The 26,538-nt window shown below is 35.4% G+C and overlaps 1 protein-coding gene across 2 annotated transcripts in view; it reads left to right on the forward strand.

Moving 5' to 3' along the window:
* The window catches only part of PGM2L1 (phosphoglucomutase 2 like 1), a 49,106-nt gene that overhangs the window by 3,656 nt on the left and 18,912 nt on the right, over window positions 1-26,538 (forward strand). The window contains exons 1-5 of one of the 2 annotated variants that reach the window (XM_042957909.1): window positions 12,682-12,803; window positions 16,364-16,531; window positions 19,243-19,349; window positions 20,297-20,381; window positions 20,709-20,792. In XM_042957909.1, the coding sequence (XP_042813843.1) occupies window positions 16,409-16,531; window positions 19,243-19,349; window positions 20,297-20,381; window positions 20,709-20,792 (399 nt within the window). In that variant the 5' untranslated portion in view covers window positions 12,682-12,803; window positions 16,364-16,408. Of the gene's footprint in view, window positions 1-12,681; window positions 12,804-16,363; window positions 16,532-19,242; window positions 19,350-20,296; window positions 20,382-20,708; window positions 20,793-26,538 lie in introns of those variants that run through there. The other variant, XM_007080854.3, reaches the window with a different exon arrangement.

Here is a 26,538-nt window from a genome sequence, read left to right on the forward strand (position 1 = left end):
GTGTTTATTGGCCTTGAATAAGTAAGAGTGTGGTTAAGTGTTAAAAGGAAAATAATACCACAAGACAGGGTTTTTACTGGAGCAGTTTGGGGTACTCTGGGATGGCATTCTGTTGGTAAATTTACCATAGTCCAGGATCTGACCCTCAGTTTCTATGCTGTCAGACTAATTTGTTAGGCTGTGTTGTCTCAGGATGGATTCGCTATACTCGAAACTGAACCTGATGTCTGAATTCAGAATGCAGTTGTATTAATTTATGGTACAGATGTAAAATAAGTAGATTTGTCTGTAGTCAAGGTATTTTCTAGATGCACCATAAGGAAGTCAAAGATCATGAAATAAAATCACAAGGATTCAGATATATGCCTAAATGTTTAACAGCATTGGCCTGTAGTAAGTAAATGCATCCGTTTCTATGATGGGACTATCTTACCACTGGAACCCAAGTCCATGGATCAAGGTGTTCCTCTTCCAAGTAGTGCCCAGATGACTCTTCTATAGTGCTCACTCCCTTCTATGTGCTAGGGCTAACTAAAGCTCCCACTTTCTTCATACTTCTTTTGATGTTTTTTTTTACATCCTATCAAATTACACACAAGTCTTGGCTGGCCTAGAAGCCAGGTTCTCTTTAACATGACAACTATCACCTGTTTCTAATTTACTTCAAACTTTAACTTTTTGAAAGCAGATATAGCCAAAGTATTGAGTACTGCTCAAGTTTGGGTGTTTTAATGTGTGGGTGGGGAGTGGAACAGGACACAGGGCAGTGCTATTCACCCAGTTGGAGCAGCAACGGTTGTATATTGACAAAATGTGCAGGCACAGCTTGGCCAAGGCATTTTGAGAACTAGTGAGTAGAGTACTCTGGTCTCAAAATGTAGGTCTGTGTTGAGAAAGAATAGAGTGTAAAGATGGGTTAGGTTAGGTTAGGTTAGGGTTATGAAATGCCTGAAAATAGAAATAAAAGACTTCAGTCTAAGCCAGTGATTTTCGGATACCTAGCAGTGAAACATTTGCAAGCAAAATATAGCCCAGTAAAATGGAGGTGAACGAATTCCCTTTTAATCATCATTGTGTGATGGAAAAGACACCCAAGAAGCACCTCTACAAAGGTGGTCTAGTCTAACTTCATGGTATAGAGATCTAAAGAAGTTGTGGAAGTTATCCAGTTTGGGTAGAGCCTGGACCAGAGGTTGGATCTGCCACTTAGTTCAATCCAGTTTTTATAGTAGTAGTTTAGGTTACTTTTTTTGGTTCACATTTTCCTAATACTTAATTTGGTCCTTAAGCAATGAAGAGTACAGAATACATGTGGCTTTATTAATTTTGGGAAATATTAACACTACTACTTGAATTTATTTGTAATGTTTCAAACGTTGGAAAATGATCTAAATCTCATTTGATACAGCAGCCTTGCATGGCAGGCAAGCTAGATAGTAGTTTTCCCCATTTTTACAAGTAAAGAAAGTTTCAGAAAAGGTAAATGACTTACTCAAGGATGTATGGCTTTTAAGCAGTGGAGTTGAGACTAGAATTTAGATCATTTGACTTTTACTCTAATTTTCTTATCACTGTACTAGATTCTATAACCTGAATATTTAGTAAATGTTAGTGACATCATACACCAGGTTTCAAGGACTTCATTAAAACCATTTTATTGGCCTTTGTAAAACCTGAGTAGGATGTAATTGCAGAATAAATGTCATGGAATTTTTTTAAAGAGCTGAATTTGCGGCTCAACAGTTGCTTTGGTCTCCTTGGCAACAACATTCTCCCTCTGTCTGAGAAATTTAGTACAGATAAATGAAGGTTTGAATTTATTTTCCTTCTTAGAAATGAAATTCATTTTTTCTTTTTCTTTTCAAATTTCTTACATTTTCCCCTCAGTTTCTACCATTTCATATTCACTTCATTTGTATTTATTTCAAAGAAATACATGCTTATGATAAAAAAAAATACAAAAGGGAATATAATAAAAAACAATGTTCCTAACTGCTTCTTCTCATTTTCAATTTGCTCCTTAGAAACCATTTTTAGCTACTTGTTTTTAGTTATTCTCATGGTTACCATCAAACGACTAAACAATATACTAGTATCACTAGTCCTTGGTTTATTTTATATGTTACTTGGCAAATATATGCTGTAAAAAATCAGAGCTAACTTACATTATTCTCTACCTCTCCTAAATTTCAATAGTTATGTTGTAGTTATTCTTGTAAGTTTAAATAATGTAATTAGTGCTAACAGTCTGCAGAACAATAAGCCCAATCCACAAATCCAGAGCTCCTAATTGCCCATTTTATTTAAGAGGAGACTAGTTGAGGTGCCTGAGTGGCTCAGTCCGTTAAGCTTCTGACTTCAGCTCAGTGCTCAGGTCATGATCTCACCCTGGGTTTGAGCTCCTGAGATCCAGCCGAGCGTTGGGCTCTCTGCTGTCAGTGCAGAGCCCACTTCAGATCTTCTGTCTCCCTCTCTCTCTGCCCCACCCTTTCAAAAATAATAAACAACAACAACAAGGGAGACTGGCAGATAACATACATTTACAAAAATGGAGAAAACCCATACCATTTTCACAGAATAATTTATGGATATCAATGACTGACCAAGGATCAAGTTACATAAAACAAGCAACATTAAAAGCAAGAAAAACAAAGCAATGGCTCCAGAGGGGGGAAAAAATGAGGTTAATGAAGTACATAGAATTTTAAATTTTTTTTAAGTTAAATTTAAAAAGAGAATTCCATCAAATGAGGAAAGCTGCTATGAGAAAGGCATCGAAAATAGGAACGAGCTCTTAGAAGTTAAGAGAAAAATAAATGACTATCCGTCTACCTTTTGCCAAATGCAATAGAAAATATAAAAGCTTAAGTTGAGGAAACCTACAGCAAAAGGAAGTAGGAAATATAAGGGAAGTTGACATGGAGGAACTACCCCAATGTAAAGAAATCTCAGATGACCGTAGTGCCCTAGATCCACATTGGGCTTCAAGAAATGTGTCTTTAAAAAGAGTGCAACATCTATGCATAAATAGTAAAAATCTGGAAGATATTAATGATATGGTGAAGATGATATGTTTTTCTGGCAACATTTAAACAAATTGTTTTTAATGTTTATTTATTATTGCAAGAGCAGGGGAGGCCGAGAGACGGGGACACACAAAATCTGAAGCAGGCTTCAGGCTCCAAGCTGTCAGCACAGAGCCCATTGTAGGGCTTGAACTCACGTGCCATGAGATCATGACCTGAGCCAAAGTCAGATGCGCTTAACCGACTGAGCCACCCAGGCACCACCACCCTGGCAACAACATTTAAAAAAGAAAAGCAATTATCCAGGGGTTGGTAGAGAGGAAGGGAGGGGAGGAGGAAGGAAGGAAGACCTGAGTAAGCAAGTTATGGTTTGAACATGAAACCAAAACAGGTCATGATTTTGAACAACTAATTGATAGAGCTTAAGAAAAAATATCGTTTTGATCTCAATACCTTCAGGAGGTATAGGTAGGTCTGAACAGAAGCAAATTTTATCCACACCCACTACATAGATCCACAATGAACAATATTTAGATGATCTTAACCTTGTGCTTACATATTATTTTCAATTTTGAGGATCAACAAGACGAAACACAAGATTTAATTATTTTTTTATTGTGAAAAAGTGCATAACATAAAATTTACAGTCTTACGCATTTTTAAGTGTACACTTCAGTAGTGTTAATTATATTCACATTGTTGTGAAATGGATCTCTAGAACTTTTTCATCTTGCAAATGTGAAACTGCACCCATTACATAAGTCCTCTTTGACCCTCCTCCCAGCCCCTGCTAATAACTAGTGTTCTATCCTGTTTCTATGAATTTGACTACTTTGGATGTCTCATATAAAGAGAATCATACAGTATTTGTCTTTTTATGGCTGGTTTATTTCACTTAGCATAATATCTTTAAGGTTCATCATGTTGTAGCATGTGACAGGATTTCCGTCTTTAAGTCTGAGTAATATCATACACCACATTTTTTTTATCCATTCATCCATCCATGGACATTTGGGTTGCATCCACCCTTGGCTGTTGTGAATAGTGCTGCTGTGAGCACGGATATGCAAATATCTCGTCAAGACCCTGCTTTCAATTCTTTTGTCCTCATACCCAAAAGTGGGATTGCTGGAACAAAATGTAGATGTTATCAGCATAAATAGGGTTTTGGCTTATTGTATTTCATTTCATGCTTCTTTCTGTCTTTCAGAAATATGTTGAAATCTCATCTACTCCTCAGTATCCATTGACCCCTTCTCCAGTTCTTTTTGCATTATGGATTTAGTTATTTTATACCTTTATTGTCATGTAAAAAATTCTCAGGAGGAAGAAGAGACAAGTGCTTGAGGTTTCCATCTTCAACTAAAACTCTCTATTCTTTTTTTTTTTTTTTCAAATTAAAAATGTACTTAAAACTGGAAGCAACCCAGATGTCTTCAGTAGGTGATGGGTAAACAAATTTTAGTATATCCTATTTATTTATTTATTTTTGGAGAGAGAGTGCTCGTGTGTGCAGACACACGCATGTGGGGAAAGGGCAGAGAGAGAGAGAAAGAGAGAGAGAATCCCAAGCAGGCTCCACTTGTTAGTGTAGAGCCTGATTCAGGGCTCAACTTCATGAACTATGAGATTGTGAGCTGAGCTGAAATCAAGAGTGGGATGTTTAACCGACTGAGCCACCCAGGCGCTCCAATTCATTGATGTTTTAAAAATGAGTTATCAAGCCACAAAAGAAATGAGCCATCAAGAGACAAAAACACAGTTGAGAAACTTTAAATACATACTACCCAGTGAAAGAAGCCATTCTGAAAAAGTTACATACTGTCTGATGCCCACTATATGTCATTTTGAAAACAGGTAATTTTTGAAAAATGACTGGTTATCAGGGCAAAGGAAGGAGTATATGGAGCACAAGGGATTTTTAGATCAGTGAAGCTATTCTATATGATACTTTAATGGTGGATATATGGCATTATGTATTTGTCAAAAGCCGTATGTAAACTGTGGACTTTAGTTCATAATATTGGATCAAGGGCACCTGGCTGGCTCAGTCAGTGGAGCATGGAACTCTTGATCTTGGGGTTGTGAGCTCGAGCCCTATGTTAGGTGTAGAGATTACTTAAAAATATTAAAAATTCTTTGAAAAAAAATGGATCAGTATTGGATCAACTACAGCAAATGTACTGCACTAATACAAGATGTTAACAACATGGAAAACTGGGCTAGGGCATTTATGGGAACTCTGTGTACTATCTGCTCAATTTTCTGTAAACCTTAAACTGTTCTAAAAAGTAAAGTCTAGGGGCACCTGGCTGGCTCAGTGAGTAGCATGTGACTCTTGATCTCAGGATCATAAGTTCGAGCCCCATGTTGAGAGTAGAGTTTAAATAATTTTTAAGTTGAAAAAAAAGTAAAGTCTATGCATTAAAAAAAAAAATATATATATATATATATATGTATGTATGTATATATTTGAAAGAAAGGATTTATATTTGAAAGCACCTCCTTCTTTCCCACCTGAAAATTTTAAAATAGGCAGACTGGCTTTTTCTGCCTTTTATTTGGGGGTCTTCTTTGCCCTATTTTTTCTTTCATAAAGGATTTTTGTTTAGTTCCTTCAAGTTTTCCACAAGGCCATTAGAAAGCCTATGTGGATATATCTTTGATCTAGAATTATTTCCTTATCTCTTTCTTTCCTCCTATTTGAAAAATCTGAGAGAGCCTGGAGAACCTAATGAAAAGGAATTTGTCTTCATTTGGTTCTTCCAGATTTTACTTGTAAGATACACTGAACTAGCCAAAGAATGTAAGTATTATATTTCATCATCTTAGATTTTCATGGTTACTCCCTGGATTATCTAAATCAGGGTTCTTTCATCCTCTTAGACAGCTTGTTTAATTGTTTTTACATATTTTATATGCCCTGTTTTTTAGAAATATTTTCCCCCAAAACAAAAGGTTTAGTAATTTAGTGCAGATTTTACTAAAATATTTTTTCATGAGTCACTTTATCTATACGTGACTGCTAATTAGCACTAAGGCTACTGCCCTCTGGTGTTGGGAGTGAATGGAGAAAATAATGCTGGTGGAAAATAGACAGGTAGGTACTATATCTAATCCTGCATGGGATATTTTATACCAGATAATTTAATGAGCACTGAACCTTACCCAAAAAAACCATGGCATAGCCCAATCTAATGCCCAAAAGAATATGAAAATTGAAAAAAAAATAATATTAAAATTATAATATAAATGAAAAATCCTCTGCTTCTCAGATACATAGACCTTTTAGCTTTCAACTCATTAGAAAATCTCTTTAATGTAAATAGTGACTTTATTTTGTGGTTTCTGCTTCAGAATTTTTCTCATCTTATTTGCCCTCTGAAATACTTCATTATTTATACAGGTAAATATTAGAAAAAACCTAAATGCACACCAAAGGGGAAAGAGTAAACAAATTGGAACACTGCAGCAGCTGAATAGAATAGGTCTGGGATGAATGGATAAAAAAGTTATGGTATATATTCACCATGGAATATTATTCAGTCATAAAAAACGAGAAAATCCTACTATTTGTGATAAAATGAATGGAACTTGAAGACATTATGCTAAGAGAAATAAGTCGGACAAGAAAGGCAGACACTATGTTCTCACTTACATGTTGAATTTAAAAAGACCCAAAAAACCAAAAGACACACGAAACTCACAGATCAGATTTGTGGTTACCTTATTGGGGGGAGGGTATAGAATTGGAGGAAGGTGGTCAAAGGGTACAAATTTCTGGTTATAAGGTAAGTAAGTACAGAGATGTAACGGACAATTTTATTATAGTTCACACTGCTGTATGATATATAGGAAAAGTTGTTAAGAAAGTAGATCCTAGGAGTTTTCATCACAGAGAAATTTTTCCTTTTATTGTATCTACATAAGATGATGGATGTTAACTAAACCTATCATGTAATGTTTTCACAATACCTTCAACCACATGAAGGTTTGGGGCACCAACACGCCATGTAGTCAAAAATCTACATATAACTTTTGATTCCCCAAAAACTTCATAACCTACTGTTAACAGAAGCCTTACTGATAATATAGTCAATTAACACAGATTTGTATGTTATATGTATTATAGACTGTATCCATACAATAAAGTAAGCTAGACATTTTCTTTTGAAAATGTTAAAATCATAAGAAAGAGAAAATACATTTACATTATTGTACTGACTTTATCAAAAAAATCTGCATATAAGTAGACCTGCTCACTTCAAACTCGTGTTCTTACAGGGTCAATTGTATGTGTAAATTAAACCATCATGCTGTACACCTTAAACTTAGTGATGTCAATTATTTCTCAGTAAAAGAGGAACAAAACAAAACAAAAGTAGATCTGTATGTATGGAAAGAAACTCCAAGATACATTAAGTGAAATAAGCAAGTTATAGAACATCATATGCAATTTGATAGCATCTATATAAAATAAAGAGAGAAAGCTAAACTACATTTCTGTGCATATATAGATGCCAGTAAAGGTCTAGAAGGATACATCACAATAGTACTTGCTCCCTCACAGGAGTGGTCTGGGACTAAAGGTAATAGTCAAAATGTCTGTAGCTTTATCTGTATTATTATTATTTTAAACTAGGAAAATACATAGTTACAATTAATAATATTTAAAATACAAATAAAGAACAATTAATAGTCAACTTGTGGGGCTGCTTTTTAAGAGCGATAGGAATTCAAAGTCAGGAAGACTATGTAAGAAGTAGAATTTGACCTGGGCCTGAAAGGAAAAATAGGATAGGAATAGATGATGAATAGGGGGACAGAAAATTTAAGGTGGGAGAAATAGAAGAATAAAATGGAAAATGAAACTGATCAGGAAAGTGAAACTGCACAGCGTGCAAGAACAATGAAGATTTTTTTTTTTTTAACTCAAGTATAGTGTATGTGTTAGACTGCTGTGGCAATTTAGGCCACACAAAGGAAAAAGGATATCTAGTGTTTATTGAGTGATCATGTGCCAGCTGTGTTAATTAATAGATGCTTTCATGTAAAAAAAAAATCTCTTTTAATCCTTCAAGGATTGTTTGAGGTAGTTGTTATTCTCATTTTTAACCTATATACAAACTTGGGCTCAGAGAAATGAAGAGAGTATTTGAATCCAAAAAGGTTTTGAATTCCTCTGCCCTTTGGGATCTGATTCCCGCCCTTCCTGACCTTTATTTATATTTGAGGTAACTGGAATTGGACTCTATTGTTGGTTCTTGGGTGATTAATCTGGCAGTATGTAATTAGGATGAGATGGGTTGGAGATGGAGACTCAGAATTATGGATAACAAAGTTTTACATTTGGATGATTACAGAGCCTTCCAAGAAAACTAAAGAAGTAATGAGCCCTTTTAACAATTGTCCTATCCTTTTTAAAAACACAGAGACTGAGAGGCGCCTGGGTGGCTCAGTTGGTTAAGCGTCCCAACTTCAGCTCAGGTCATGATCTCATGGTTTGTGGGTTTGAGCCCTGTGTCGGGCTCTGTGCTGACAGCTCAGAGCCTGGAGCCTGCTTCAGATTCTGTGTCTCCCTCTCTCTCTGCCCCTCCCCTGATCATGGCTCTGTCTCTCTCTGTCTCAAAAATAAATAAAACATTAAAAAAAATTTTTTAACACAGAAAATGATAAACAGCTTCTATTTCGTTACAATATTTTGCCAAATTTGAATCAGAACTCCTTTTTAAAAAATTAAGCTACAGGTTCAGTTTAAATTCCCATATCTACTTTACATTCTCCTCCATCCTTTCCTCCAAGTAACCAAGGCATATCTAGGAATACTAGAGTTTTGTCTAAATTTCCTGTTTGTTTGAAAAATAGTTTTGTTTTTCATTTAGTCAAGTAAAGATAACCCTGAAAGTTAAACAACTCCTTTAAAAAAAATCACGTAGTGAAAAATATTTCAATGCCTGAAAACACTCGAATCAAAATTGAAGTATTATATTTTTTATAATATATACTTAATATATAACTTTTGAAAATGTGGACCCTGTTAACTTATCCCTAAATAGTAGCAGAAGCTATAGGGCAAGTCAACAATAAAATAACATCAAATACAGCCTAAGATGTTCTTTCTCTAAGTAGAAATGTCATATTTTACAAAGATAGTAAGTTTCATGTGTGGTTTCTGTAAAGTTAGATTCGTAACAACATAGATTTAATGACTTAATTGTTCTCCCCAACATCAAGGAACTTTTACATAATTATCAGGAAAAACTTAACAGTAAGAGAGCTGATATTATGCAACAGTACAATTCACACCCATGAATTTGTTTTTGTAATTTGTATGTCTTAAAAAAAAAAACTCTGCTTCATAAAGAGAATTCAAGTATCTTTCAAGTGTAATTTTTTTAACATTAAACTATATTTCTCAAATGTTTTATAAAGGGAATTGAAAAAAGCACCTAATATTGTTTGTCATTAATTCATGCATTATAAGGTAAAACCCTGTGTGCATCTGGATTTATGTGTATTTCTTCTACTTTAGTCTCAGCTTTAGAGTTTTTCTATATGGTTTGTTTTTTAGGTATAATTTACATTTACAAAATTGACAGTAAATTTAATTCTTTTAAGTGTTCTACTTAATGAATTTTGAAGAGTGTATACAGTTGGAAAACCAGCATCACAATCAAAGAGCATTTCGATCACTGCAGAAAGTTCCCTTGTGCCCTTTTGTAGTGAATCCCCTTGCTCCAGCCCCTGTCAACCACTCATCTAATTTGTCCTGTAGTTGTTGTTAATTGAGATATAATTCACATAATGTGAAATAACATTCACCATTTTAGAATGTATATAATTCAGTGGGTTTTAGTATGTTCAAAAGATTGTGCAGTTGTCATCAGTATCTAATTTTTTTTAATGTTTATTTATTTTTGAGAGAGAGAGTGGGGCAGGGGGAGGAGCGAGGAGCAGAGGGAGAGGGAGACACAGAATCCAAAGCAAGCTCCAGGCCCCGAGCTATCAGCACGGAACCCAATGCGAGGCTCAAACCCACAAACCATGGGATCATGACCTGAGCTGAAGCTGGATGCTTAACTGTCTGAGCCACCCAGGTGCCCCACCACTATCTAATTCCCAAACATTTTAATTATCCCAGAAAGAAACCCGGTATCCATTAGTGATCATTGCCCATTCCTCCATTCCCCCCCCTGCCCCCCCACCCCCCCCAGCTCCTGACAACCATTCATCTGTCTAGATTTTCCTATTCTGGACCTTTCATATAAATGGAACCATACTATTGTTTGTGGCCTTTTGTGTCTGCCTTCTTTTACTTAGCACATTTCAGATTTCATCCATGTTGTATCATGAATCAATTGGCTATTTATATATTTTCTTTAGTGAATCCTTTGTCCCTCTTAAAATTGGGTTGTCTTATTGTTGACTTGTAATAGTTCTTTATTGTTCCTGTAGTTTGCTTTTATAAAAATCATACAATACGTAGGCTTTTTGTGTCTAGCTTCCTTCAGTTAACATAATACTTGTGAGATTTATCCATTTTGTTTTCTATACCAGCAGTTTGTTCCTTTTTATTGCTGAATGTTACTCTATTTTATGGATGTACAATAATTTGTTTATTCATTCACCTGTTGATGGACAACAGGCTTTAACTCTTCAGAGTAAATCTACCTTTGAAATTCATTTATAGGTCTTTGTGTGAACATGTTTCATTTCTCTTGGGTAGATTCCTAGTGGAATTACTATTCAGCATTTACTGAGAAATTTTAAAATAGCTATTGGGTGTTGAGTTTTTTCAAATGCTTCCTTTGCATCTACCAAGATGATATTTTTTCTGTTGTTTTTTAAACTGAGACTTTATTTTTTAAGATCAGTTTCTGTCAAGAAAAGTATGTGTCAGAATACCTAGAGAAAAATAGCAAACATTTGAAATGTTTTATTTTGACTGTCTTTATGAGAAGTATTTTTTGTTTAAAGCATAACAGAGACTTAAGTATGACTATATTATTGAACACATGTGTGTGTTTTGTTAGAAAAACAATCCAAAAGTTAAAAAAAAGACTATATATATATATATACACACACACACATGTTTTGAAATGAATTAATCAACATTTTTATCTTTCACACGAATTTTGGCATGTTTAGTATTATACTTAAATGATAATATGTTATATTTAATGTCTTATTTTCTGCTTTTTGAGTAGTTAGAATCTTTATTTCCTGGATATGATTTTTATATTCATTAAATGGTCTCAAGCTTTATTAAGCCAATTATTATTAATGAAATCTCATTTTATATGACAAGAATAGTCATTCAAATTTGTTATCTAAGCCAACTTATGCTAATTTCTACAATGTTTTTAAAGATGGAGAAATTATTTTACTTATATGTGGAATCTGAAAGACAAAACAAATGAACAAACGAAACCCAGGAATAGACTTATAAATACAGAGAACAAACCAGGTGGTTGCCAGAGGGTAGAGAGGTGGGAACATGTACAAAATAGGTAAAAGGGATTAAGAAATACAAACTTCCAGTTATAAAATACATAAGTCACGGAGATGAAGAGTACAACATAGGGAATATAGTCAATAATATTGTATTAACATTGTATAGTGACAGATGGTATAACTACACTTATGGTGGTGAGTGAGCATTGTGTAATCTATAGAATTATCAAATCACTATGTTTTAAAACAAATACAACTTTATATGTCAACTATACTTAAATACAAAAAAAAATTTAAGATGGAGAAATTAAATTTAGAATTACACAAAGACTCTTAGATGGGAAAAAATTATTGGTTAGCAAGAGTATATTTTGGACTCTGAGGAAGCATCTGGTTTGGAAAACATGTTCTGCTTCAGGTCTCTAGATTTGGATCTTCAAGCTGGTTGACCCTTAGAAGTAAATGTCAGTTACATTTACCCTTCAGGTTTTCAGATGGCAGTTTCCTATTTTAACTTCTGTTGAGAAATAAACTTAAATATTTTTTTTTCTGTAGTTCTATAAAACTGGTATTTGTTGTTTAGGCACTAGCCTCTGTCAGTAACATTTTAAAATGTTATTTACAAGCTTTGCAATTTTAGATATATTTGAGCCACTAAGAAGTCAATTTTGTATATTACCTCACCTTTAGATATATAACAATATTAGGATTTTGATTGCAAAAAATATATATATAATATAATAATATTAATAGAGTAGATTCAAGTTGTATAAAAATTATACAATTATTAGGTTTATAAGAGAAGGAGGAAAGAAGATTTATAGGTGAATTCTTCATTGACAAACTTGATTTGTTTTATATGATGATTAATCAGTTTTTTATGTACTTTTATATACATTTATATTTATTATATATAGATAATATAGAAGCCCCCTAATTATGAACAGAATAGGTTCAGAAAAGCTTGGGTGAATCCAGAGTAATCCTTCATAAATGAATACTAATACTTTCGTTTCATGGCAGGTAGAGTTGGAATGATTTTGGTCTGGTATATACCTTTATTCACATCTATGAAAGTTTGTAAGAGGTTTGTTAAAGGAGGTACTTCTCTTTATATATATAAAGTGCTGCTTTTTTTTTTTTATTTTTTAAATCAGTTCTTTCATGTTTTCTTTGAATTTGGGCCTTAAGGACCTACGCTATGGAAAAAACACAACTCCACAGAGTATTATGTAAGAAGACACTTTCTTTTCTTCATTTCAGCCATATAAAGTTGCAGCACTCCATAGGATTAGAACCTAAAGGAAAATTTTGGGTAAACAGGTAACCTTTGAAAATAATGCATGGCTTTAATTCTGTATTCTTTAGCTTACTGATTTCCTACTAAACAATCAGCTTCCTTCCTGATGAAGTATAGAAAATGCTAGTAGTCACTAAAATCTTTTTGGATTTTCTGCAGGATTACTTTTTTGGGGCACTAAAATCATTAGGATTCTAAAATACACTAGTTAAGAGCAACTTTAGTTCAGATTGAATGCATTTACTTTCCAAAAGGAATGTACATTTCCAGAAGGTATGTAAATCAAATAACTTCTCTGCAGACTTACAGTATAATTTTTAGAGCTTTCTTTACTGTTGGCATCACTTGAACCATTTTTTTCTTTTTTTGCTGATTAGCCTGCTCCTATCCTTAAGTAATGAACGCATTGTAAATAAGAGCACATTTAGAAAGCAAACAATAATTTGTATTTGAGAAAGCTCCAACATTTGTTTTATTAATAACCTTCTGTGAGTGACAAAAAAGCAATTTGTGAGGTAAAAAGTATCCATGGAGACCCACAATAGTAGTTTTTCTCAGCCATCAGAGAGAGAGATTTATTTAGTTTTTACCATAAAATAAGTAAAATATAAAATATCCAAACAGTACTAAGGCTGTACAATAAAGTCACTTTTCTGCCTCAGACCTTATGCCTGGTTTCTCCATCAGAGATAATCACTAGTTTTAGTGTCTTATATTAGCATGGAGTATTTCTGGAATGATGTAAGTATACATATACTTCTTTTTATACAAATTAAAACACATTATGTATGCTTCTGCTTTTCATTTAATGTATCTGAGTTTTATGTGGAAAGAGTTTTAAAAATAATTTGTAGTTCTTTAGAATCTTCATAATATGATAGCTTATAAAAATCATAGTTGTTTGAATATTTTAACAACAAAATAGAAATGTAATTTCATCCTCATGGAAAATGTATGATAATCATGGCTACATAGATTGCCCTTTAGGTGTATTTTTAAACATTTTAACATCAACATCTAATTTAATGTAGTTATGAAATAGTGGAGAAATCTGCATTTAAAGTAGATTTCATTTGCCTGTCACCATAATCACTTAGCACTTTTTACCATAAAAATATACGTCTGTCCAATGCATCGTGATTCTTTATCCATTTTTATTTTTCTCTAATTTACAGTCTTTTTCAGAAACAGGAATTAGGTTAGGACTGGTTGTAATGTTTATAACAGAGAATGGAATTTTTAGGCCCTACTCTAGTAGCTGTGCAGTTAAACATTAGGAAGTACTCAGTAACCTAATAATATTCATGTCTGGTGGGTCATTTTTGTATCTTATGTAGCTATAATTAAAAGGAATCATATTTGGCTTTATAGTTGGAGTTCATTATTATTAGGAACATTATTAACCTGCTCTGCATAATTATTTTGTTGTTGTGAGGTGGTATAGGATTTAGAACCAGACCAACCTGGATTCAAATCCTGTCTAGACCTCCAATGTTAGCTCCATGTTAATAGGCTCTCTAAATCTTAATTTCTTTATTAATACAGTGGTAATAATAGGCTCCCTAAATCTTAATTTCTTTATTAACACAGAGGTAATAATACTACCAGTAAGATGCTGCAGTTGACATTCTTGTATGAATAAATCTTGTTTGAGTAAAGACATTGCTATGGACAGAGATATTTATGGGCCAAAAGGCATATGCAGTTTAAATTTTGGTAGTTGCTATGATATCATTCTAAAAGGACTATCCTAATTTCTTTTTAAAAGAATTTTAAATCCTAATTTATTTTTTTAAATAAATAAACTTATTTATTTTTAGTAATCTCTACACCCAACGTGGGGCTCAAACTCATGACCCCAAGGTCAAGAGTCACATGCTCTTCCGACTGAGCCAGCCAGGTGCCCTAGGACTATCTCAATTTCTATGGCACGAACTGTATGACACTGCCATATACCCTCTACAGAACTGAAACTTTTTAGTCTTCAATTTTGCCATTCTTATACCTGTTTTTAAATGTTAGCCATCTTCAAGTCTCTTTGACCTTTGTACCAAATCTGGTAGCATCTTAAACATTGGGAAAATATAGAATAGCCCAGTTAGTCTTATTGTTTAGATTCTCCTCTTAATAGCTATTCATAGTTTTATGTAGGCTGTGTATTTGTTAGTGTGTGCCATTTATAAAATGGAGATTTCATGAGCTAAGGTCATTATACGTGTATATACATACATATATATACATAAATTTATATCCATTTTTAGCTGATTATAATTTCAGTTAATCAGAATTTCCATGGCTTCTCATTAGTTTGTGGCATGTACTCTGGTTACTTTAATTCCACTATAACCAGAAAAGCTTTTTGTTTAAATTTTTTTTTTTAATGTTTATTTATTTTTGAGAGAGACAGAGACAGAATGCGAGTGGGTTAGGGGCAGAGAGAGAGAGACACACAGAATCCAAAGCACGCTTCAGGCTCTGAGCTGTCAGCACAGAGCCCAATGCAGGTCTCGAACTCATGAACTGTGAGATCATGACCTGAGCTGAAGTCGGACGCTCAACCAACTGAGCCACCCAGGTGCCCCCAGAAAACCTTTTTGTTTAAATTATATATTAATATGTTTTTATTTCTTTGCAAGTACAAATCTATTCTAATATTTAGCACCTTATAGGTGCCTTGGTTTATCATTCTGAATATTCGTTATCATTGTATAGGCCATAGACATAGAAGATCTAAGCTGTTAGTATGGACTAAATCCATACTATATATAGTATGGAAGGGAGAAGTTGTGGTTCACCTTATTTTCATAATATTTGACTCTCTCTCTTATAAGGAAAATACTAGAAAATTCCATTCAAATTTTATTCTTATTATATAATTGCACGTCCATTTGAAACTTGCTTGTAAAGTAATATTTCAGTCAAGAGTATCCATGAGCTTTATGAAAATAAGTTAATGGATGTGATAATGAAATACATAATCCTAAAGTATAGATGTTGGCATGTCCTGCCTCACAAGCCAAGCTTGGACTGAATTTTCATTCTTATTCTTAACCAAGTCCACATTTAACATCTAAGACCTTTTTATGATCACCTTTACTGTAGATACATTGAATGGTTTTCTGTGACTTTAAAGAGCAGAAGGCTTACCTGGTCATTTTGAATCACAGAGGTTTAGGAAGTAATTGGTAGGCATGTGTTGATGGCTTTTATCCAATAGGTTCCTTATTTCTTTTAAAACTTAAGACAGACTCTAACTTACTTAATGTTGTTTTTGACTAGGAGGCTTATTTGGGTTCCATAGCTCTTAAGTTTATCAATTTGTTAAAAAATTCTTGAGTAGTATTACCAAAAATGCTATGACAATTAGAGATATGTGCATTGCCTTCGGTAAGGGTCTGGTTCTTTGGGGGGCTCCATAGATGACAGGTATTGTTTTATTATACATACTAATATTGATAAGTAGCACTGTGGAACTTATATTTAGAACCTTGTGAAATATGCATAATACTTACTGGCTCCTCAGAAGGGCTTCATATCAGGACTCTGCTTGTGATCCTGATTAAGTCTTAATACTTTTTTATAGAATCCCAAAACAAAAGAGCAAATTGAAAATCTGTTACGGAATGGGATGAACAAGGAGCTACGAGATCGTCTTTGTTGCCGAATGACTTTTGGGACGGCGGGACTTCGTTCTGCTATGGGGGCAGGATTTTGCTATATTAATGACCTTACAGTAATACAGTCAACACAGGTAGGTATTATAAAGTATTATGTATACTTTTTATCACTCTATTTTTTTGCTTTATAAATTAGGTAGGCTTTCTAAAACAAAAACAAACTTTATGTCTAGGAAGGTACCTTCTTGTAAGTTAAAAAACCTTGGGACAAATGCTAACCTTTGCTCTTGCACAGAATTTATCTTATAAGTCATTTGTGTATCTTCAAGGTCACAAACTAACTTTCTGATTAAGAGTTCTTATGATTACCATTGTCAACTTCTTGACATTTACTTTGCATTTGAAATCTTGACAGTTACTTTGCATTTGAAATCAGGACACAGATATTGAGATTTCCAATTAACATAAAGAAACAAATTTAGGAAAAAGAGAATTACTCATTTTGGCATATGGCCATTGATAAAGGTTAACCAGAATATTTGGAAAATTTAGTTGAAAATATTTCCCTTAAACATGGTTTTCTATATCCATTTGAGAGTTCTTTAAGACAGTGTATGATGTGATACAATTTATGTCTCCCCATTTTATACAACTTACCCTAGAAACAAATTACTTCTTTTTCTAGTGAAACATTCTCACTGCTTCAAGGAACTATACTTTTGAAGCCAAAATGCATTTAGAATATACTAAAAATAGTTCTGGACTAGAGAATTGCTCAGTAGGCATAATTCTAATCAATACTGTCAAACAGTAAATCATCCTTAGCTTTGTTCTGAGGGAATTCTCCAAAGGCAAAAGCTAGTGCAGAGGATGGAGTAGAAGGGATGATAAGATGACTAGACTACATGGGTAGGATACGTGCCACTTCCCCCATCCCAGACCCCTTTCTTCTCCTCGCCCCAAAATTCATCAGTTCACTCTTTTTAATATATTGGTTTCCTCATAAGCTTTCATTTTAAATGAAGATTCCTTGACTTTATAAAAAGGGGTGGAGGAGGTGTTTGAAAATAAATTTCTATGTAAGTGTAAATTTTTACTGGAGTTGAGATTCCATTGTGTGAAAGGGAAAAGCCAAATGGAATCTAATACTTAAGCCCTAACCCTTTTCAGAGTCTAGATAAAGGGGGATAAGACAGATATTTATACCAGAGAATAATAGGATGTTCTGTGAAGTTTTAGGATAGCATCGTTATTATAAATAAATTGGGGAAACTAGTCAACATGGGCTATATTAAGCATGCACATGTGTGCACTTACACACACACACACACACACACACACACACACACACACACATTCATAGGGAATGTAACCCAGGGACAGGGGGCAAGAGCACCTGGCTCTTGGGGTCCCAAATAAACCAGATTTGACCACTTGCCAGTGACAAAATCCAAAGAGAGTGGGGTGGTGGTGAAACAAGACAGGAATTTATATCAGTGATACCAACACCGGGAAGACAGCAGACTAGCATCTCAAAGACTGCCTCCAAAGTGCTGAAAATAATTCCAGGTTTGTATAAGGAAAATGTGGGACAAAGGTAGGGAGGTACTTGCAGGTGGGCAGTGAAGGTCAAGTCGCTCATAGTCTTGTAGTCAATCATGTGGGTCTTGCTGGCTCAGGGTAGTCACAGTTACAGTTTCCATAAGGAGATGCTTTGCCAGCATCTTTGCTGAGTTAAGAGATTAGCTGGGAAAAAGAACTTAATCAATTAGGAAATTAGAGCCTAAGGTCAAAATGGAGGTAATTGAAATCCTCTTTGAGGAGCAGGTTGAAAAGAATAATTACACTTGAAAGAGCCATGAAAAAAGGGTCCAGAGGTCCCTGGGGCTTCATTTGGTGCTGCCACATAGTTACTTAGCAGTGCCTGCCATCCAGTACTTCAATAAATTAGTATAACTTAGTTTTAGTTGAATGAATCGCCTTGGGCAATTCATTAAATGGAGCTTCAGTCTTACTCTGTCACCTCTTTTTTTGAAGAGATATTGAAAGACAAAAATAGAAAAGGTATCTGCATTCTTTCTTTTTGGGGTCTTGAGGATTAAATGTGGCAACACTTTTGATAATGGTTTTAAAGGACTATAAAATATGAAGTGTTATTTTCAGAGATGAAAGCATTTATTGAAGTTATCAAACCATAAGTTAGTTAAATGGTTTTAGTTTATCGTTGTGATATTTTCAGTATTCAGTGCTTCGCTTCTTTTTTTGTCACCAGTGACTGCATATTTTCCTACTTTATGAGATTTTCTTTCTGTGAGATTTTCAAACTAAGGAATTACGAACGGGATCAGCCATTTTAAGAAATGTTCTGATGAAGGTTTATGTTGCTGATTTAAAATGTTTGTGTCATAAATAGGTCAAATATTTTGGTTGGCTTCAGTCTTATGATTTAGCAAGGCCAAATATGGTCAAAATTCTATTCTCTAGAGCCTTAAGACAAGAAACAATTTCTTTTGGGTCTTCTGACAGTATTTTTTTCTTAGCATACTGACTCTCTTGTCCCCTCGTTTTCCCCTAATGTTTTATGTATCATATTGGATTTAATAGTTACTTAATTGATATTTCTGTGGTATTAAATGAGTCTGAAATTCCAGGAAATAAATCTTTGTCATCTCACATTTGAGGCTTGAACAGTATTGTTCCCAAATCGGTAAACATGAGTATGAAGGCGGAAGCCGGTTCCCTATGAGCCAATAAACTGACCACTACACATAAAAATAATAGATTTTAAGTTGTGGAAAATGCAGGTATTATTCAGGAACTAATCTTTTGTGTTTATCTGCTCCAGGGAATGTACAAATACCTTGAGAGATGCTTCTCAGACTTCAAGCAGAGAGGCTTTGTCGTCGGGTATGACACCCGGGGTCAAGTAACTAGCAGCTGCAGCAGCCAGAGGTACAGCATTAATTGTTTCAGAGATTAAGTTGGATTGCGATAGCCTTAAAAAAAAAATTAACAGTAGGATTTCTGAAACAGGAAACTGTCAAATAGAAATGTGATCACATGCTGATGTTTATTTTAGAGATGAAATAGAAGCATTTTAAAAAGAACGCTTAGGTTTTACAGGCAGGATTAAAATTTTTAAATATTTAGAGTTAGTATTTAGAATGGTATCATAGTTTATGTTATTTTAATACTTTGGCAAAAGCACCAGGTAGGAGTGATTAAATAAATTGTATTCTCGGGGCACCTGGGTGGCTCAGTCAGTTGAGCGTCCGACTTCAGCTCAGGTCATGATCTCTCGGTCTGTGAGTTCGAGCCCCGCATCGGGCTCTGTGCGGAGAGCTCAGAGCCTGGAGCCTGCTTCGGATTCTGTGTCTCCTTCTCTCTCTGCACCTCCCCTGCTCACGCTCTGTCTCTCTCTCTCTCTCTCACAGAAATAAAATAAACATTTAAAAAAAAATTGTATTCTCTCATTATAATCCCATTTAATTAGTTTTAGGTGATTTTCACACATAGTCATGAGACAGTGATACTTTTTTCCAGGGGTTACTTATGCAATTGTGTTTATCAGAGTCTCTTATTTCACTTTCCTGCATTCTTTTTGCCCTTTTCAGGTTTTATTTCTTAGTAAAGGAGCCATCAAAAGATGATTAAGGAAAAAGGAGGAAATTAAAAGATCAGTTCTGTTTCTTATTAACTTCCTTTTTAAAAAACCTTATTTATTTAACATTTTTAAGTTGGAGCATGAAGTTTAACTGCTGATTATAAGAATTGGTTATATTAGGCTACTATATGTTCAGAATAATTCCAATATGAAACATTTATCTTGTAGAAGGTTAGGTTTTAAAATCTATGATAAGCTAAGGACTGAGTGAAATCTCCCTCAATTTTTTTTTTAGACTTGCTAAACTCACTGCTGCAGTCTTATTGGCCAAAGATGTTCCTGTGTACCTTTTTTCAAGATATGTTCCTACGCCTTTTGTAGTAAGTGTTTTATATTATTGATTGTACAGTTTGTTGCCGCAAATTAAAAAAATGTCTTAAATCAACCAGGATTCAAATATTTGTCATGCTTACAGTGCTATATTAAGTGACATGAAAGACCAAAGGAAGGGAAACAAAGTTTACACTGAGTTTATTTTCATTCAACAAGCATGTGTTGAACCACCAAAGAATTTGATCTATAAGGAGATAACAAGTTTTAGCCTATTTCTGTCTTAATGTCTTCTCCTGTTACTCAAAGTTATTCCTAGGTCAAATGTGTAAGTAGATGGAAAGCAAAATGGAATTATGGTGTGACTGTTTTTTCAGCCATATGCGGTCCAGGAGCTCAAAGCAGTTGCAGGTGTGATGATTACTGCTTCTCACAACCGCAAAGAAGACAACGGGTACAAGGTAAACCTTGGACTCTTGATCTTTGCTTATTGTATAGTTCTTATTTTATTTAAATAATATGTGCTGAGTTATATTTTCATCACTGAGGAGCAGGGTTAGATGTTGGGGACAGGAATATAAAAACATGAAGGCCAGCCCTTGAAGGATGTGTTTCCCTAATGGCCCTATTACTTCTCAATGTGTACTACTACAAAAATCTCTTCAGTGGTCTTTTTACTTCTAGTATTCTACTGCCTTTGATTTCCCCATCCTATCTCAAACCCACCCTGTCTACATTTTAGAAACAAAGTCATACTGAGAACTGAGAACTTAAAGAATGAATGGGAGTTTGCAGGAGGAAAGCCAGAGGAACAGTACCTCTATCTCACTCTCCTTTTCCTACAACCTTCTACTGGGACTCTCCGTTGGCTGTAGGATCCATTTGATGTGTCAGCCTCCATGGCAGAAAGCAGGGCAGAGAGGGGTGAAGAGCAGCAAAGAGAGGGTACAGCACAGTATTGAGCCAGTGTTCGGGGCTCCTGGGTGATGAATGCATGATCTTATATTTGTTTTTCTTCTTGTATGGGAGGTCTTCAGGTACACTGAACTCTGTTTTATTAGGGAAAAGAAGATTTAGTACTAATCTATGGTTTTGGCCCTGGCCAGCTAAATGGGTAGTGTTACTATGCACAGAGGCAGAGAAGAAGCATGATTAATTCAGTTTGGGACATATTAAGTTTGAGGTCTTTGTGGGCCAACCAGGTAGCAACATCCGGTAGGTGACTGGATGTATATAGATCTTCTCTGGGGAGAAATCTAAGGTTAAAGTTACAGATTTGGGGGTTATCATACATATTAGAACATATAAGAATATTTGGAAGTCTTTTAGTTGGGTGAGTGGCCCAGAGACAGTATATAGTAAAAAATAGGTACAAAAGGGATCCCCAGGGAACATCAACTTTAAGGAAGGCAGAAAGAAGAAGAGCTGAGATAGAGGATAGACCAGGGAAGATTAGTGCCATAAAAACCAAAGGGATAAGAAGAGAGTTGCAAGGAAGGAGAAGTCAACTGTCAAAGAGAGCTGAGAACCCAGATCTCTCCTCTGAGCATAGATCAGATTTCTAAATCCAGCTATCTACCTGATATCCATTGGGATGTCTAATAGACATTTCAGAATTAGTGTCTCTCAAATAGAGGTCTTAATTCCCCCACAACCTGTCACATGCACACCCAAATTTGTTCCTCCCTGAATCTTCCCCACCTCTGTAAATTGACATTATCAGCCACCCAAACAAAGACCAAAAATAATTTTTATTTATTTATTTATTTATTTATTTATTTATTTATTTATTTACTGAGAGAGAGAGAGAGTGCATGCCATGTGCTCATGAGCAGGAGAAGGGCTGAGAGAGGAGGGAATCCCAACCAGGCTCCACACTTAGCATGGAGCTGATCCTACCCCCCACCCAGGTGCCCAACCAGCGCCCCCCAAAATTATTCTTGATTATTCCTTTTCCTTCACTCCCAACATTTAACCCACTAAAAGACTCTACAGATTCTACATTTAAAATGTATGTTGAGGGGTGCCTGGGTGGCTCAGTTGGTTGAGCGTCCGACTCTTGGTTTTGGCTCTGGTTGTGATCTCACAGTCAGGAAGGGGTCTGCTCCGAGCTGAGCATGGAGCCTGCTTGGGATTCTCTCTCTTCCTATCTCTCTACCCGTCCGCCACTCTCTCTAAATAAGTAAAAAATAAATAAACACACTTTAAAAAATAATAATAAAATACAATAAAATAAAATGTATGTTGAATATATTTGCTCTGCTCACTTCTACCTCCACCGTCGTCAAGCACTTTTATCTTATGTCAGAGCCATGGCATCCTATCTGGTCTCGTTCTGGTCCCGTTGTTCTCCCTGAAATCCATTTTCCACCAAGCAAGCAGATGATTTTTTTTAATATGAAAAGGTCATGTTACTTTCCTTCTTAAAATTCTCCAGTGGCTTCTCACTCTTCAAATAAAATCCACACTCCTTACCTTGGGGTTTCCAGGACTCTGTCTCCTGCCTACCTCTTCAACCTCATTTCATTCATTCCTCTCCTGTGTTCACTACATTCCACTCACACTACTGTTTCTTTCTGTTCCTTTGGTCCTCCAGTATACCAAAGCCTTTCCCACCTCTGAGCCTTTGTAATTATTTTTTCCTCTGCTTGGATTGCTCTTCCTTAATCTTGCAGATTTGCTTATTTTCATCCTTCAGATTCCTGCCCAGATGTTATTTCCTTGAAGAGACCTTCCCAAGCCATCTTATCTGAAGTGACTTCCCTCAGTGACTGTCTCATCATCTTGTTTATTTCCTTTACAGAACTTATCGCTGTCTCTGATTATCTGCTTTCTTTAGGATGAATTGCTTCTTTATTGACTTGTTTGACCTTCCCCAATCCCCTTCCCCAATATAAGCTCAGGGGTGGAAGGACTTCACCTATTATAGTAGTCATTCCTGGTGAACGTATTTGTCACATAGTAGAGCCTCAAAGATTTTTTTCCTTAAAATATAAGCACAATATAAAAAGGATAAAAGTTAAACAGTGTAAAAAGTTAAACAGCCAAAAGTACCTCTCCCATTTCTTTCCCCCAGTACCTCTATTCAGAAGCAAATATTGTTTCTGGTTTTGTTTCCTCCCAGAGATTGTCTATGCATGTATAATTATATATGTATTTGTCACTCCCACGTTTTTTTCCATAAATGGGAGAGTGTCACTCCCACATTTTTTTCCATAAATGGGAGAGTACTATATAGTGTTCTACACCTTGCTGTTTTTCACACAACAGCATGAAACAGTCTTAGAGATCATTCTTTCAGTTGATCAATTGATAGGTAGATAGGTCTACCTCATTCCTCTTTAAAAATCTGTATAAACGAGTCCTGGTTTATTTGACCAGTCCTCTGTTGAGGAACATTTCATTTGTTTCTGATCTTCTGCTACTCATAAACAGTGCTACAAAGAATGTTCTACATATGTCTTTGTTCATATGTTTTTTGTTTTTTGTTTTGTTTTTTATTTTTTTTAGCGTTTATTTATTTTTGAGACAGAGAGAGACAAAGCATGAACGGGGGAGGGTCAGAGAGAGGGAGACACAGAATCCGAAACAGGCTCCAGGCTCTGAGCTGTCAGCACAGAGCCCGACGCGGGGCTCGAACTCACGGGCCGCGAGATCATGACCTGGGCCGAAGTCGGCCGCTTAACCAACTGAGCCACCCAGGCACCCCTGTTCATATGTTTAAGTAGATTTGCATAGTCCGTATAGAATAGTTGGTTTTTTTTAATACGAAATTTATTGTCAAATTGGTTTCCATACGACACCCAGTACTCATCCCAACAGGTGCCCTCCTCAATGCCAATCACCCACTTTCCCTCCCTCCCACCCCCCATCAACCCTCAGTTTGTTCTCAGTTTTTAAGAGTCTCTTATGGTTTGCCTCCCTCCCTAACTTTTTTTTCCTTCCCCTCCCCCATGGTCTTCTGTTAAGTTTCTCAGGAAGAGTGAAAACATATGGTATCTGTCTTGCTCTGTATGACTTATTTCACTTAGCATAACACTCTCCAGTTCCGTCCACGTTGCTACAAAAGGCCATATTTCATTCTTTCTCATTGCCAAGTAGTATTCCATTGTGTATATAAACCACAACTTCTTTATCCATTCATCAGTTGATGAACATTTAGACTCTTTCCATAATTTGGCTATTGTTGAAAGTGCTGCTATAAACATTGGGGTACAAGTGCCCCTGTGCATCAGCACTCCTGTATCCCTTGGGTAAATTCCTAGCAGTGCTATTGCTGGGTCATAGGGTAGGTCTATTTTTAATTTTCTGAGGAACCTCCACACTGCTTTCCAGAGCGGCTGCACCAGTTTGCATTCCCACCAACAGTGCAAGAGGGTTCCTGTTTCTCCACATCCTCTCCAGCATCTATAGTCTCCTGATTTGTTCATTTTGGCCATGGAAGTGAAATTTTTGAGTCAAAGGGATATGAAAGAAAATTTGTCATTCTCTACTCAAGGTGGTTATACCAATTGATACTCTCACTAACAATGTATACCTTTCATATTATCAAACTTTTTGGTCTTTACCAATCAGGTGAAAATGTTAGGTTTAATCTGCACCTGTTCTGTGAGTGAGGTTGATCATCTTTTCACTTATTTACATGGTATTTGTGTTCCATTTCCTGAGAAGTCTGTTAAAGGTTTTGTCCATTTTTCTCTTGGGTAATTGCTCTTCTTCTTAGTGATTTTTGGGAACTCTTTATATGTGAAAAATAGCTCTTGGTCATCTGTTTTGCAGGTATTTTCCCCCATATCATCATTTGCCTTTTGACTTTATTTATATTTTCCATGCGTGGTATTATATTTTTTCCACTTGGGAAAAAATTATTTTGACATTTTTATTGGTATCATATTTCATTTGTAGATTAATTTAGGCAGCTTCAATGTTTTTACAATTTTTATTGAGTCTCTTTATTCATGAACAGGATGTATCTTTCTGTTCTTTCAAGACTTCTATTATATACTCTAGTAACATTTTAAATATTTTTTTAAATTTGTTTATTTATTTTGAGAGAGACAGGGCAAGTGGGAGAGGGGCTGAAAGGGAGGAAGGGAGAGAGTCCCAAGCAGATCCCATGCTGTCAGCACAGAGCCCGGTGTGAGGCTTAAACCCACAAAACTGTGAGATCATGACCTGAGCTGAAACCAAGAGTCAGACACTTAACTGACTCAGGCACCCCTTAAATATTTTTGATAGATTTTTCATATTTCTTTTGAAGTTTGTTCCTGAGTATACTTTGTTGCATGGATTCTTCTGTTATTGAATCAAATACGGATACTTTCTGCTATAGATTCAGAAAACCCACAAAAATGGTTTAAGCTGATAGGAGTTTATTTTTCACACATAAAGTCCAAAGGTAGGTGGCTACTGGCAGGGTTCTGTAGCTCAGTGTTGTTGGGCCTGGCATCTCTGCAGTTTTTTGGCCTTTCTCACCAGTGTGGACATCATATAATGGTTGTAACTCTAGGCATCACATCCATATACAAAGGCAAGAAGAAATGGGCAAGGAGAAAGGCCAGGAGCTTTTTGTCATGTTTTATAAATTTTTATGGTGAGTTTCTGAAAGCTATGGATATAGGCTATGGATAGAATCTTTTTTATGGCTTGGACTGTGGGAGGATCACTCAGATTAGTTTTTGGTATTGTTTTTTTAATTTCTTTAGAATCCTCAGGAGTTTCGCTGATGGGGAGCAATTTCTGTGTTAATTTAGACCTCAGATTTGAAAGTGTTTTCATACCCAGAAGAATAGACATGCTTCCTCATCACCTTTCTAGAATAGTGGGCAGAGCCTCTATACTGTAATTCTACTGATCACAAGGGGTGGGAGGGGAGTCTCAGATCTCAAATTTCCTGCCTTCCACATGGGTGTTACAACTCAAGAACCAGGGAAATAGTTCCCAAACCCCAGGCAGTCACAGCATTAGCTCACAGCCTCATCAATCTGGTGTTCAATTCTTTCCTTTTTTCCCATTGCCTGGAGTTTTCCCTTTTCTTCTTATGAACTAAGCTATACATTTTAGATAATGTTTTTCCAACTTTAGCTACCATTTTAAGGTGTTTATATTGTGAGAATTTTCATCTAGCCTACCATATTGTTTGGCACAGAGCTTAGTACATAGTTTATATTCAAATGTATTCTTCTTTTCATCATTCAGGATGCAAAA

The sequence above is a fragment of the Panthera tigris genome, chromosome D1 (genome assembly GCF_018350195.1).
Source record: "Panthera tigris isolate Pti1 chromosome D1, P.tigris_Pti1_mat1.1, whole genome shotgun sequence".
Classification (NCBI taxonomy): Eukaryota; Metazoa; Chordata; class Mammalia; order Carnivora; family Felidae; genus Panthera; species Panthera tigris.